The sequence below is a fragment of the Rhinoderma darwinii genome, chromosome 2 (genome assembly GCF_050947455.1).
Source record: "Rhinoderma darwinii isolate aRhiDar2 chromosome 2, aRhiDar2.hap1, whole genome shotgun sequence".
NCBI classification, from domain to species: domain Eukaryota; kingdom Metazoa; phylum Chordata; class Amphibia; order Anura; family Rhinodermatidae; genus Rhinoderma; species Rhinoderma darwinii.
The window spans coordinates 96727896-96743902 of NC_134688.1; the positions used below are offsets into that span (position 1 = coordinate 96727896).

The window sequence follows — 16007 nt, forward strand, 5'->3', positions numbered from 1 at the left end:
CACGATCACTCTGTAAATCAGTCATGTATCTCTATTATGTGGTAATAACTTGGGAATGCTTTTACCTATCCAAGCGATTCTGAGATTTTCTCTTGACATCTTGTACTCTTAGTGGAAAAATGTCATCAATAAATTCAGTATTCCTTTGAAAAACACCAAACGTTAGAGAAAATTTGCAAAAATTAGCATTTTTCCAAGCATTTATTTAAAAAAAATAAATTCTAATAATAAAGGACTTTTTAAGGAAAAGGGCGTATTTTTTTTTGTTATTATTTTGAAATGTTACATTTTTTTGTAGCTCTGCTTAAGATTTTTGTTTTTTTGGTCCCACTAGGGGCATGAACATCCAATTGTTGGATCGTTTTTATAATACCCTGCAATACTTATATATTGCAGGGTATTATACCTGTCAGTTTGACACTGACAGGGGGCATAGAGGCAGGACCTAATCACCTTCCATAGATGGCAGAGCGGAGGCCTTTGTTAGGCTTCCGGTTGCCATAGCAACAATCGGCCCCGGTGATCGCATAGCTGGGTTCCGATGTTATAACAACTTAAATGCGGCTGTCGCTATTGACCGCCACATTTAAGGGGTTTGTCGGCGGGGATCACCGATGTGATCCGACCTGATGTTTTCCCCCAGTACTAAGGCTGCTAGTAGTAGCCCGTACTTGGAGATGCCGGGCATAGGGGAATGCCTGTCTGCTCTGTTAGGAGCACACGTAGATTAATGGGCTGCAGGCAGAAGGATCAGTGCTGCAGCCCGTTAATCTACGTGGGGTGGTTGGGAAGGGGTTAAGAGGTTTACCATATGTTTTCATTTATATAGGCAACATTCTTTTAAAATTGTATATAATTTTTTAGGACGTTATAGGGCTCATAAGCTCATTAGCAGTTTTTCAAATTGTTCACAATCTGCAAAACCTTTTAGGCGTTTTAGATAATGATTATTTAGGCCACACTCCTTTTCGCTTACCACGCTCCCTATTTGCATTACGCCATTGAATTACTATTTATCCCCTGGGCCTGCTGTATACTACTGTATATAATATACCCCCTGACACTGCCCGCACAGTCTATTGCCCCCATAGTGCTCCCTACTCAGTATAATGCTCCCTATAGCTGCCTGCCACACAGTATAATGCCCCCTATAGCTGCCTGCCACACAATATAATGCCCCCTATAGCTGCATGCCACACAGTATAATGCCCCTTATAGCTGCCCTCCACACAGTATAATGCCTCCTATTACTGCCCGCCACATAGTATAATGCCCCTATAGCTGCCCTCCACACAGTATAATGCCTCCTATTGCTGCCCGCCACAAAGTATAATGCCCCCCCCATAGCTGCCCTCCACACAGTCTAATGCCCCACCCATAGCTGCCCTCCACACAGTCTAATGCCCCCCCATAGCTGCCCTCCACACAGTCTAATGCCCCCCCATAGCTGCCCTCCACACAGTCTAATGCCCCCCCCCATAGCTGCCCTCCACACAGTATAATGCCCCCCATAGCTGCCCTCCACACAGTCTAATGCCCCCCATAGCTGCCCTCCACACAGTCTAATGCCCCCCCATAGCTGACCCCTGACATTGCCCTCCACACAGTATAAAGTCTCCCATGTGCATAATAAAATAAATACTTGCCTAACCCCATTCCAATGACGAGTGGAGGAAATCCCTCTGCTCCTCCGGTCTATGTGGCTTGGCGCAGACATGCGCGACGACCTCACTTCCTCCCACCTGTCTGCTCCGAGCAATGAGCGTCCGGCGACACGTAGTGAATGATAGAGCAGAGACGTTATGGCTCCCTGCTCTACCATTGGATTCAACTGTAAGGACGCAGATACAGTTGAAATCGTGGGAAAAAATATTTTTAAAGAAAAACATGTGCAAGATAACTGGTTAATTGCGTTAAATTTCACTTTTGATTTTTTCTTCCGATTAAATGCCCAGCCCTATTTGAGGGGCCTATATAATTTTTTACCCCTCCATAAATCACCCCAGTTTGAAAAGGGCACCCTTCAATGTATTCAAAACAGCATTTAGCAGGTTTGTTAACCCTTAAGTTTCATAGGAATTAAAGCAGTGAAGGTGAAATTTCCAAATGATTATTTAAAAAAAATAAATAAATATGGCCAGATTTTCAATTTTAATCTCTCTGTTTTTCAGTAACACAGAAGATGTAGACAGAGAAACACAACTCTGTATTTATTGCCCAGATTCTGCGGTTGTCAGAAATATTCCATATGTGGCCCTGGTATAAAAAAAACCCTCTATATTCTCATAAGGACTATAGGAGATAAAGCCCCATATGTGGTCGTAAACTGCTGTTTGGACACACGGGAGGGCTCAAAAGGGAGGAAGCGCCAGTTGACTTTTGAAGCGCATATTTTGCTGGAACTTTTTTCTGATTCTGCCGCAGACCGAACAGATGTTTTATAGATTTTATTAGAAAATGTGCCGTGAATAGTTTTTGGTTTTTTTCATTATATGTAGTTTTAGCTCATCGTTTTTCATTTTCACATGGAATACAGGAGAAAAGGCACCGCTGAACTTATGTAATTTGTTAAGAGTAAGACTATACCCCATATGTGGTCGTAAACTACTTTTTGTACACACGGAAGGCATGTAAAGAGAATGAGTGCAATTTGGTTTTTGGAGCACAGATTTTACCGGATTGATTTTTAAAGACCATGTTACATTTCCCGTACCGGTACAGTGTAAACCCCTGAAAAGTGACCCTAGTCTGGAAACGACACCCCTCAAAGAACTCTTCTAGAGGTGTAGTAGTTTTTTGTAGAAATTAGTGCTCAATAGATGATGCAGAGTAAAAATTGTAATTTTCCCGTAGATGTGCCAAATATAGGGCATAATAAAGTGGTCTAATAATGGGGGAATTGAATAATACAATGAAGAATCAATAGATGTGTGGTACGCTTTGAAGCAATCCTTTATGCACAGGTCAGGTTTTTTGGGGCAGGTGTCGCTCTTATAAATGGTGTCAATTCTTATCCCCCTTTTGAAACACACTTTACACATTTGAGTCTTTCCCTCGTTTGCCGAACTTTTCTGGGAAAGTGTTGCCCTGGTACAGTAGGGGGGGGGGGGTCTCGCTTCCAGTGGAGATGATGTTTGTGGGCAGGCTTACTTGGGCCCTCCCCTTCCTGGTTCCTAAATATTAGGGCTTTGATAACCACCTCTTGAAACGAAAGGAATGTTCCAGTCTGATCTGCTTATCGGAATTGCACATAAGTGTTATACAATGCCATCTGCGCGATGTACACGGCCAGCTTTTCGTACCACGGGACATGGCTATATGGTAAATGGGGTTATGGTGCAAAAATATTTGCACTCTAGTATTACCTAATCTTAAAGAGGCTCTGTCACCAGATTTTGCAGCCCCTATCTGCTATTGCAGCAGATAGGCGCTGCAATGTAGATTACAGTAACGTTTTTATTTTAAAAAAACGAGCATTTTTGGCCAAGTTATGACCATTTTTGTGTTTATGCAAATGAGGCTTGCAAAAGTACAACTGGGCGTGTTGAAAAGTAAAAGTACAACTGGGCGTGTATTATGTGCGTACATCGGGGGGCGTTTTTACTTCTTTTACTAGCTGGGCGTTCTGACGAGAAGTATCATCCACTTCTCTTCAGAACGCCCAGCTTCTGGCAGTGCAGATCTGTGACGTCACTCACAGGTCCTGCATCGTGTCGGACGAGCGAGGACACATCGGCACCAGAGGCTACAGATGATTCTGCAGCAGCATCGGCGTTTGCAGGTAAGTCGATGTAGCTACTTACCTGCAAACGCTGATGCTGCTGCAGAATCAACTGTAGCCTCTGGTGCCAATGTGTCCTCGCTCGTCTGACACGATGCAGGACCTGGGGAAGTGACGTCACAGCGTGATCTGCCAGAAGCTGGGCGTTCTGAAGAGAAGTGGATGATACTTCTCGTCAGAACGCCCAGCTAGTAAAAGAAGTAAAAACGCCCCGATGTACGCACACAATACACGCCCAGTTGTACTTTTACTTTAAACACGCCCAGTTGTACTTTTGCAAGCCTCATTTGCATAAATACAAAAATGGTCATAACTTGGCCAAAAATGCTCGTTTTTTTTTTTTTTAAACTCGTTTTATTGAAGGAGATACATAAACGCCATGATAAAAGACATTTCTGGGCCCCCGCACAGCGGACATGCCCTACATTAATACAAAAGTGCGTGTTACAATATCATGTCAGCAATGCATGGCATTACAATCAATCTCAATTTAAACAGGAAATAAACTAAAACATAGTATATAAACTTTTCACAATCGTTCATAGTGCACGGTGTTCCATATTTTCTTAAAGCAATAATATATCACCAAAAATGCTCGTTTTTAAAAAAATAAAAACGTTACTCTTATCTACATTGCAGCGCCGATCTGCTGCAATAGCAGATAGGGGTTGCAAAATCTGGTGACAGAGCCTCTTTAAAGAGGCTCTGTCACCAGATTTTGCAACCCCGATCTCCTATTGCAGCAGATCGACGCTGCAATGTAGATAAGAGTAACGTTTTTTGTTTTTTTTTTAAACGAGCATTTTTGGCCAAGTTATGACCATTTTTATATTTATGCAAATGAGGCTTTCTAAAGTACAACTGGGCGTGTTTAAAGTAAAAGTACAACTGGGCGTGTATTGTGTATGTACATCTGGGCGTTTTTACTTCTTTTACTAGCTGGGCGTTGTGAATAGAAGTGCATGATGCTGACGAATCAGCATCAGACACACAGCGTGTCCTCGCGAGATCACGCTGTGACGTCACTCACTTCCTCCCACAGGAACTTCATCGCGTCGGATGAGCGAGGACACGCTGTGTGTCTGTGCACTGCCAGAAGCTGGGTGGTAACGAAGAGAAGTGGATGATGCTGATTCGTCAGCATCATACACTTCCATTCACAACGCCCAGCTAGTAAAACAAGTAACGCCCAGATGTACACACACAATACACGCCCACTTGGACATAACTTTAAACACGCCCAGTTGTACATAAGAGGCTCATTTGCATAAATATAAAAATGGTCATAACTTGGCCAAAAATGCTCGTTTTTGAAAAAAAACAAACATTACTGTTATCTACATTGCAGCGCCGATCTGCTGCAATAGGAGATAGGGGTTTGAAAATCTGGTGACAGAGCCTCTTTAAAGAGGCTCTGTCACCAGATTTTGCAACCCCTATCTGCTATTGCAGCAGATCGGCGCTGCAATGTAGATTACAGTAACGTTTTTATTTTTAAAAAACGAGCATTTTTGGCCAAGTTATGACCATTTTCGTATTTATGCAAATGAGGCTTGCAAAAGTACAACTGGGCGTGTTGAAAAGTAAAAGTACAACTGGGCGTGTATTATGTGCGTACATCGGGGCGTGTTTACTACTTTTACTAGCTGGGCGTTCTGATGAGAAGAATCATCCACTTCTCTTCACAACGCCCAGCTTCTGGCAGTGCAGACACAGCCGTGTTCTCCAGAGATCACGCTGTGTCGTCACTCACAGGTCCTGCATCGTGTCAGACGAGCGAGGACACATCGGCACCAGAGGCTACAGATGATTCTGCAGCAGCATCGGCGTTTGCAGGTAAGTCGATGTAGCTACTTACCTGCAAATGCTGATGCTGCTGCAGAATCAACTGTAGCCTCTGGTGCCGACACGATGCAGGACCTGTGAGTGACGTCACAGATCTGCACTGCCAGAAGCTGGGCGTTCTGAAGAGAAGTGGATGATACTTCTCATCAGAAAGCCCAGCTAGTGAAAGTAGTAAACACGCCCCGATGTACGCACATAATACACGCCCAGTTGTACTTTTACTTTTCAACACGCCCAGTTGTACTTTTGCAAGCCTCATTTGCATAAATACAAAAATGGTCATAACTTGGCCAAAAATGCTCGTTTTTTAAAAATAAAAACGTTACTGTAATCTACATTGCAGCGCCTATCTGCTGCAATAGCAGATAGGGGTTGCAAAATCTGGTGACAGAGCCTCTTTAAGGTCTTTTCTGGCCCGGTCATTAAGGGGTTAATCTGTACAAACCAGACAGGAAAATCAAGGAATGCTCTATCTGATGCCGTATGTACTATACAAGCACCACCTGACGAAGTGTTGTACAGCGGCACGTGGAATTCTGTATGTGACTCCGTGTGTCGTTGTATATCTTCTGTATCCTCTCTTACGGATCCTGCGCACAATGATTTGGTTATAGTCTGGCTGATGAGTGGTAGAATGGTAATTTCAGGTCTTGCTGTATATGTGTGTTTTTGTTGCTAGAGATGGACAATTTGTATCTGGTCCACAGTCACTTGCTGTCTGCCTGCAGCTACTTCTTCAAAGCACCAAGTACATTGCGTGCTAAACTGCATATTGGTGTGGGCTGTTTTAATAATAGCCAGCCGGTCACACATGGTTTGTTCTGATTGATCTTTTGTTTAGCTATGGTGGCACAATTTGCTAGGGCAACCCTTTTCAGTTTGGCTGCAGACACATTTTATTTTTTTGTTCTGCGTGAGCTATTGAACTCATGACATTTCTGGGTTTTAGCCTTGTAGTAACAATATTCATCTTTTATAAAAGTATTTTAGATGATCTGTCGTCTCAAACTATGTTTGTGCATCCTAATTCTAAAATGATTAGCGTCCTCAGATTTTTTTTTTATGTGAAGAGATCCTGGTTCATCTTGCTGGCTTCTGTGCGGAGTGGTATCATGGTGTTACAGCCTTTTCTTTCTTCCGATCTCCCACCTTCCCTATGCTTGTAATTCTCGAACGTATGTTTGGCTTTGCACAAGTCTGACTTCTCTCTGCTCTTACATAATTCTGCTAATTGGGGTAATCCCACAATGGCCCCCTCCAAACAGTCTAAAATTTCGGACAAAATGGATAAATCCACTGATCCTGCATTTGGGGATACTCCCTTTTCTCCTAGGTTCTGTGTGGAACGTTCACATCGGGTCCCGACTAAAGCTCCTCCACCTGGGGCACGTACTTTCATTGCCAAGTTTCTGAATTTCAAAGACCGAGACAAATTGCTGGAACTTACGAGAAAACGGTCCTTTGAGACACACCAACCAATCCCTCAATGCAGGAGATCTACCTGAATTCCCACAATGTTACATTGGTTAAATAAAATTTAACAAATCTTTCATATTGAAGAATCTGCTTCACACACTCTCTAGATTCACCATGATCTGAAAATCCTTGGTCTAATTCTGCATCTCGGAACACTTTTTAAGCGAGGTCCTAGAATAACAGTAGCCACCACACACACAGGAAAACTTAGTTGTTACCATTGTTTTGCTAGGTCTTAATAAAATGTACCTTTAAAAAAAAAAAAGTCAGGCCAGTTACTTTCCTGCACAAACCAACGTTACGGGTGGAGAGACACTCATGCACGCTGGGCAGTACTGTTGCCGTGACAACCATACAAAGCCAGAGAGTTGCAGGGTCACGTGGAACCTTTATGGCATAGCGCATGGATATGCCATCAAGATCTATGGTGGGAATAAACACTTTAATTCAATGCACGTTACTTTTACCTGGTTTATAATAGAAATATATTAAGACTTTCATGTTGCTGCACAACTTTGTCACCCAGCGTTGCTGGAAATGTATTGCCAATTGACAATTTCCTTGCTTGGATCTTCAGTGTTAAAGGGAATGTGTCACTAGAAATTATTTTATTTTTTTCCGTTAAACAATTAGTATTTGAGTGATTACACTGTTTTAATTTTGTAATTTTTTTTTCACAAGTCAGGAAATATTATAAATTAGATTATAATTTATAACATTCCCATGTGCTGGCCACTAGAGGGAGCAGTTCCCAAAATTGCAGCATGGTCACTGTGGTAAAGCAACCTCATTGATTTATGCTGCAAATTTGGGATGGACACACTCCTTTCGTGTCCTCACACAATCCCCCCTCCCTTCTTCTGGCTAGTGCCAGGAGAAGGAGGGGTTTGAATGTCTTCAAACCTCCTACACTGTGCGCTGCCATTTTCTGAGCGACTGCACAGAGTAGGAGGATTAGAGACAGGGCTCAGCAGACTGTATCACACGAACGTAATGCACACATCACATACACGAACATAAATTACCTGCTCCTTCCGCCGCCTCCTCTGGTCTACGCTCCTATTCCTTGCGCCTTCGTTTCATTGAACATATGGCCGGAAGGCGTCCTCTTACTGTCCGGCAGCGGCTTCCGGTCCACATGAAAATGGCGCCGCATTTCACTCTACGAACTAGCTTAGTTTTGGTCTGTGTGGGAGCTGCGCATGCCATATAGCATCTCTGTATGTGTCGTTAATCGACACCTACAGAGATGAAGAAAAGAATGGCAGCCACATAGAGAAGTAAAAGTTTGAATACAGTAAAAAGTAGAAAGTCACAATACTAATAAATAAAATTTTTGTTTTATATTTTATTAAAAGCAATATAATAAAAAAATAAAAATAAAATCATGACGCCTTCCCTCTAACCCCTTAAAGGAACAGTGTCACCAAATTTTTTTTTTTATATCAGTTTTATGTTAGGGTTTTATTAAAAACGTTTATATTTATTTGTGTGTTTGTGTGTTACTTTTTTCTATTACACTTTTTCTTCCCTATGGGGGCTGCCATTTTTTTTTTCCATTTCTGTGTGTGTCGATTAACGACACATACAGACATGGAATATGGCAGCTCCAGTCCCATAGGGAATGCGAACGGGGCCCGTTCCATCCACTATCGTGTACGCCGTGTGTTTGACTGTATTTTTTTTAATTTTTTTTCCACGAACTTAACTGATTGACATTTTTTTTAAAGTCCCACCAGGGGACTTCACTATGCGATCAGTTGATCGCATATATAATGCTTTGGTATACTTAGTATACCAAATCATTATTGCCTGTCAGTGTAAAACTGACAGGCAACCTGTTAGGCGATGCCGGAGGCATGACCTAACAGGCAGATGCTGAAGACAGACCTGGGGGTCTTTGTTAGACCCCCGGCTGTCATGGAAACCCGACGGCAACCCACGATTTGTTTGCGGGGGCGCCGATTGGGTGACAGAGGGAGCTCCCTCCCTCTGTCAAACACATTAGGTGCCGCTGTCACTATTGACAGCGGCATTTAATGGGTTAAACTGCCGGAATCGGAGTGCGCTTCGATTCCGGCAGTTGCAGCAGGAGCCAGGCTGTGTATATAACAGCTGTGCTCCTGCCGCTGATCGCGTGGGTACAGTGGCAGTACCCGCGCAATCACAGGACGGATATATCCGTCGTCCTGCGCGAACTAGCAGCTGCTGAGGACGGATATATCCGTCCTTCGGCGTTAAGGAGTTAAGTCTGCTTACGTCTTGATAAACCTTGTTTGTTTTGTTCCAGCGATGTACTCGCCCTGCCTATCTTCAAGCAAGAAGAGTCAAGTCTGCCTACAGAAAATGAAAACAAGATCCTACCTTTCCAGTATGTGCTGTGTACGGCTACCTCCCCCGCTGTGAAGCTTCACGAAGAGACCCTTACCTATCTCAATCAAGGTGACTTTCCGTGGCGATAGTAGCTGTAGATTTCCTATGTGTGCTCACCAGACCTCACTATTGAACAATTTGTTGGTTTACAATCCACTTTTCGGTTTAGTCCGATTGGGACTCTAGCATGTTGTCCTATATTTTGAAGTGGTTTCCATTCTGACCGTAAAGTCCAGCATGTCTCATCCTTTGTTACCCCGGGAGATAGTCTTATATCTTTCCGTATAGCAATAAACATACAACCGTGTGTATTTATGGGGGAGCTGGTGAAAGGTAGCTGTTGACAGTGGTCAGCCGGTGTGTATCTAATGTATATGGGCCAGCTTTAGGCAGCCCTACTTACCATATATTATTTTCACAAATAAGTAGAGTTTACTGTTGTGGTGGTCAGAATATATCGCAAGTATTTATAACGTGAGATAAGGGGGTTTTACACTGGGCGATTATTGGGCAGACAAGCATTCATAGAACGCTCGTTGCTGATCATTGCTCTGTGTAAACAGGGCAGCGATCGGCAGACGAATGAGCAAACGCCATCTGCTGATCGTATAGTTTAAAAAAAGTTAAATATCGTTGTCGGCAGCACATCTCCCTGCGTCTCGCGCTGCCGACATGATGATGATGATGATGTATGGGGACGAGCGATCTGAGTAACGACCGCTCGTCCCCATCCATAGCTCCATGTGACAGGAGCACCCGGCAATTATCGGCCAGTGTAATAGGGCTTTAAGGTTTGTCGTCGGCTCCAGGAATTCATTGTGAATCAATAGATTATATATTGGAAGTATAGCAGAAAGAAGGACTCCAGCTCTAAAGATGTCATGGGATCTGACGAAGTGGTAAATATTTTCTCATGATGCATGGGTCCTGTAAAGCTCCAGTCCAACCGATTAAAGCATAACAGATGATCCAGCACTCCATGGCTTACAATTAAAGGTTTCTTTATTAACCCGTTAGTGACCGGCCCAACGTTTTTCTACGTCGGTCACTAACGGGCCTTATTCCGATGCCATAGACTTTTTACGTCGCGGCATCGGAATAAGTTAACAGAGCAGGGAGCTGTCAAATCTCCCTGCTCTCAGCTGCCAGAGGCAGCTGAGGGCTGGGAGCGTCCCTGCTCTGCCGGGTGAGATCGATATTCGGATCGATCTCACCCGTTTAACCCCTCAGATGCGGTGCTCAATAGCGAGCACCGCATCGGAGTGGTTTTGGAGAGAGGGAGGGAGCTCCCTCTCTCCCCCACCGACACCCGGCGATACGATCGCCGAGTGTCTGTGTCTCCAATGGCAGCCGGGGGTCTAATAAAGGCCCCCAGGTCTGCCTGGAGTGAATGCCTGCTAGATCATGCCGCTGGCATGACCTAGCAGATGCCTGTCCGTGTTAAACGGACAGGCAGTAATACACTGCAATACAAAAGTATTGCAGTGTATTATAAATACGATCGCGGAATCTCATATTATAGTCCCCTAGTGGGACTAGTAAAAAAGTGAAAAAAAAGTTTAATAAAGTTAATTTAAAAAAGAATGTATGAAAAACCCAGCTTTTCCCCTTACAAAATGCTTTACTATTAAAAAAACAAAATAAAGTTAAAAAGTTACACATATTTGGTATCTCCGCGTCCGTAACGACCCAGACTATAAATCTATTACATTATTTAACCCGCACGGTGAACGCTGTAAAAAATGTAATAAAAAACTATGGAAAAATTGCTGTTTTCTGTGAATACTGACTTTAAAATAATGTGATACAAAGTGATCAAAAAGTCGCATCTACTCCAAAATGGTACCAATAAAAACTACAAGTCTTCCCGCAAAAAAAAAGCCCTCACACAACTGCATCGGCGAAAAAATAAAAACGTTACGGCTCTTCAAATATGGAGACACAAAAACAAATAATTTTGAAAAAAAAAAGCGTTTTTACTGTGTAAAAGTAGTAAAACATACAAAAACTATACAAATTTTGTATTGTTGCAATCATAACAACCCGCTGAATAAAGTTATTGTGTTATTTTATATCACACAGTAAACGGCGTAGATTTGACGTGAAAATTTAAAATTTTTTTCTATTTCCCCCCCAAATAAAAGTTAATAAAAGTTAATCAATAAATAATGGCCCCCAAAATGGTGCTATTAAAAAGTACAACTTGTCCTGCAAAAAACAAGACCGTATACGGCTATGTCGACTCACAAATAAGAAGGTTATAGCTCTTGGAATGCGACGATTGAAAAACTTAAAAAATGGCCTGGTCATTAAGGTCTAAAATAGGTTGGTCATTAAGGGGTTAAAGCATCCACAAAGTTACAGACACTGTTCCAACAGCACAAAAATGTTAGCATTGTTTCCGGTTGATTTACTCTGAAGGGGCATTACCAGAATCAAAGATTATCACTTATCCACAGGATAAATTATGATTTACTGATCGCTGGGGGCCCCATTGCTGGAACCCTCACCTATCGCGAGAATGGGTGTCCCGAACCCATTGTTCTTCCTCACTGCTCGACCACAGTGAGGAGGACATTAAATTTAGCTGTGGCTGAGCATGCGCCCACCTCTCCCATTTAGTGTCAGAGTGACAGAAAGCGGTGTACACAGTTAGTTGTCAGTCCCATAGACTTTGGTTGGAGCAACTGCGCGCATGCTCGACCACCGCTCCATTCAATGTCCTCCTCAATGTGGTCAAACAGTGAGGCGGAGAAACAGTGTGTTCGGTGCCCCCAGCGATCAGACAATTATCACCTATCCTGTGGATGGGAAATAATTTTAGGTTATGGGAATACCCTTTTAATCAAACTTGTAAGCGTGAATATTTTTGAACTGATGGAACAGTGTCTCTAGCTTTGTGAATGCTTCAATAAAGAATACTCTATTGTAACCCACGGAGTTCTGTATTATCTTATATAGCTTATGTAAGTACACATCAAGAAATCTGTTACCGACTGAATTCCATTAGGATTTGGAGTTCCGCGTTAGTTTTTCTTTATGCAGTCATTATGGCTGGGTCAAATAGAAAAAAAAACGGAACAGTGGTTTAATATGGTCACCGATCCCGGTATAGTTACTGTGCTGTGGCCTGTAGTTCTACTCTGCTCTCCAGGTGTAGCTCCATACGTAGACAACTCTTGGAGTGCCTGTGGCTTGCTAACTGTAAAGGTATGTTCACACGGCCTATTTTCGACCGTTTTTCGGGCTGAAAACGGCCGAAAAATCGGAAGCAGAACGCCTCCAAACATCTGCCCATTGATTTCATTCTGTTCCGATGGGCCATTTTTTTTACGTGGCCGTTTTGAAAAACAGCTGCGAAAAATAAGTGCAGGTCAATTCTTGGGACTTTTTTGGAGCCGTTTTTCATTAACTCTATAGAAAACAGCTCCAAAAACGTCCGTGAAAAACGCTGCGAAAATCGTGAGTGGCTTAAAAAACGTCTGAAAATCAGGAGCTGTTTTCCCTTGAAAACAGCTCCGTATTTTCCCTTGAAAAGTGCTCCGTATTTTCAGATGTTTTTGAGTTTGCGTTTGAACTCTTATATTGGGCACTTAGACTGCGTCCATTCCAAAATTCTTCAGCATTCCTGGCCCCTGTGCTGGGGGCCTTACGCTGTTTTGTTCATGACTTGGCAAACGAGTTACTGCCATATGTGCACGTTCTGGAGGAAGAAATCACCATCGGGAACTGTCACATTCTTTACTTCCTTGGGATGATGGTCTGCAAGCCATTATGTGTAAACGTGAATTCTTCTGTGTATGAATTATTACCCCTCTCCTTCACACAGTGCTGAGACATTTACCTCTGCTGCCATGTACGTCTTCATTACCTCCACTTTAGATGGCTGCCAGTTAGGGCTGAGCGATTATGACCTAAATTAAAATCCCCATTAATTGAACGTGTAACCTCAATTACGATTAATGAAGTTATCTAGGCCACACCCCTTTTTGCGGACCACACCACCTATTTGCATTCTACGCCATTGAATTAATATTTATCCCCTGAGCCTACTGTATATAATATACGCTGACATTGCCCCCACACAGTATAATCCCCCCGTAACTGCCCTCCACACAGTGTAATGCCCCCCTGTAACTGCCCTCACACAGCCCCAATAGTGCAACACTGTTTAATTCATTTCAATAAAAAAATGTAAAAAAAAATCAAAGCCACTTTTGTTTTGTAATTGACTTTTATTTATTTTTTTAAAATGCACTGTCTCACTTCTTCTGCAGCTTCTATATATCGCATTAGCCATTCTCAGCCATATCCGCAGGGGAGCTACAGGGGCAACTTGGCTGACAGTGGCTCTTGCCTGCTGCTGAGTAATTTTCTAAGATCAGTTCTTATCAAGTCAAAGTGGATTGACTGTTCCCACACAGTCCAATGATTGTTCCATGTAAATAGAGCTAAACGAGCGCCGATCAATGTTCTATATTGTCAATTAGCGCTTGTTTACCAGCAGAAATCTGCCAGTGTAGAAGGACCCTTAAAGAGGCTCTGTCACCACGGTATAAGTGCCCTATCTCCTAGAGAAAAGTAGAAAAGGGAGGAAACCTCCAGCTCACCGGTTCTGCGTCTCAAGACACCTCGCTCGGATCCCCACGACGGCCCACGGTAGGTAATGCAGAAAAGGAAAAGAGGTGATCCAGCGCTGTGTGAAGTTAAAAGGGATACTCTGTTCCCACTTTTATTAGCAAAAAAATGATTAAAAATAGAGCAGAGACGCAGTCTCAAGGTGAAGAGTAGTGCGGGTTGGTACATAAGGAGATCGGCGCTATAATGTAGGTGACAGCAGTGCTTTTTATTTAGAAAAACTATCTATTTTCACCAATTTATTAGCAATTTTAGATTTATGCTAATGAGTTGCTCAATGGACAACTGGGCGTGTGTTACTGTTTCTGTGGTAGTTACAGCAGAGGAAGCGTAATCTCGTTGTAACCTGTCATTTACATTGTAATCTCGCGAGATTACGCTTGCTCTGCTGTAACTACCACAGAAACCATAATGAAGTGCAGGGATTGTAAATAGACATCCCGTGGAATGTCTATTCACTGTCTAAATACTTCAGTATCGTTAATGTTAGTATAAGACAGCACATACTGATCTAAAAGGATCCCTATGCGCTGACTAAATGAATGGAGAGAAGTGCATGACGCTGATTGGTCACTGATTGGTCACTGATTGGTCAGAGTCATACACTCCTCTGTACAACGCCCACTTGGTCAATAGTAAAACACGCCCAGTTGTCCATTGAGCAACTCATTAGCATAAATCTAAAATCTCTAATAAAGTGGTGAAAATAGATAGTTTTTTTAAATAAAAAGTACTACTGTCACCTACATTATAGCGCCGATCTCCTTATGTAGGAGATAGGGCACTTATAATGTGGTAACAGTCTCTTTAAGGTAGTATTACACAGCCTGACGTGGTACGTGATAACCAGTGCTGATCAACAAGACAGCTGGTTGATCTGTGCTCGTTTGCTTCCATCACACGGAGCAATGATTGGATACATATAGGGATGAGCGCTCGTTACTACACAGGGAGATGTGCTGCCGAAAATGATTATTTTTAATTCTTCGTAAAAGGGCAGTTCAGCTAAGGAATGTGTGTTTGATCGTTCATTGGCTGATCGTTGCCCTTATTACACAGGGCAATTGCCTGGAACGATTCATATGAACACTCATTTGCTCGGTCATTGGCCCATGTAATAGGGCCTTTAGTCATAACACTTCTTAACCCCTTAGTGACCAACAATACGCGTTTTCACGGCAGTCACTGAGGGGCCTTAGGCTAGGCCGCCGCCTTCTCACGGTAGTCCAGTCTAAGCCCGCACGTGTCCCCCGTACAGGCTGGAGCCGGGGCTCGGCTGTCTGACAGCCAGTCTCCTGCTCTACCAGCCACGATCGAAGTTTACTTGGTTCACGGCCATTTAACCTGTTAAATGCCGCGGTCAGTACCGACCGTGGCATCCCATTGACGGCCCACAAATGCAATCGCAGGCCTCTGATGGGGTGTCATGTCAGCTGGGGGCCTGATAAAAACCCCAGTTCTGTCCTGGGCATATGTCTATTAGGACGTGCCGGAGATTTACTCTGACTGGCAATAATGCTTTGGTATACTAAGTATACAAAAGCATTATAGCAAAGATCTGAAGATTGCATGGTAAAGTGCCCTAGTGGGACTAAAAAAATAAGTAATGTGAAATAATAATTATTAATAAAAATGACAGTAAAAAAATAAAACAATTTTTTCCCATAAGTGTTTATTTAGTAAAAGTGTAAAAAAATACACAAAACTACACATATATGGTATCGCCGCAACCGTAATGACCCAAACAATGTTAGTATGTAATTTAAACCGCACTATGAAAACCTTAAAAAAAAACACGTAAAAAACAATGGCGAAATTGCTATTTTCCATTGCCCCCCAAAAAAGTCATAATAAAAGTTAATCAATAAGTCCCACGTACCCAAAAACTGTACCA

General features: G+C 42.8%; 1 protein-coding gene across 1 annotated transcript in view; it reads left to right on the plus strand.

Moving 5' to 3' along the window:
• TFCP2 (transcription factor CP2) overlaps positions 1-16007 on the plus strand; it is a 79353-nt gene that overhangs the window by 13254 nt on the left and 50092 nt on the right. The window contains exon 2 of the mRNA XM_075851941.1: positions 9393-9544. Within this exon, the coding sequence (XP_075708056.1) occupies positions 9393-9544 (152 nt within the window). The remainder of the gene's footprint in view (positions 1-9392; positions 9545-16007) is intronic.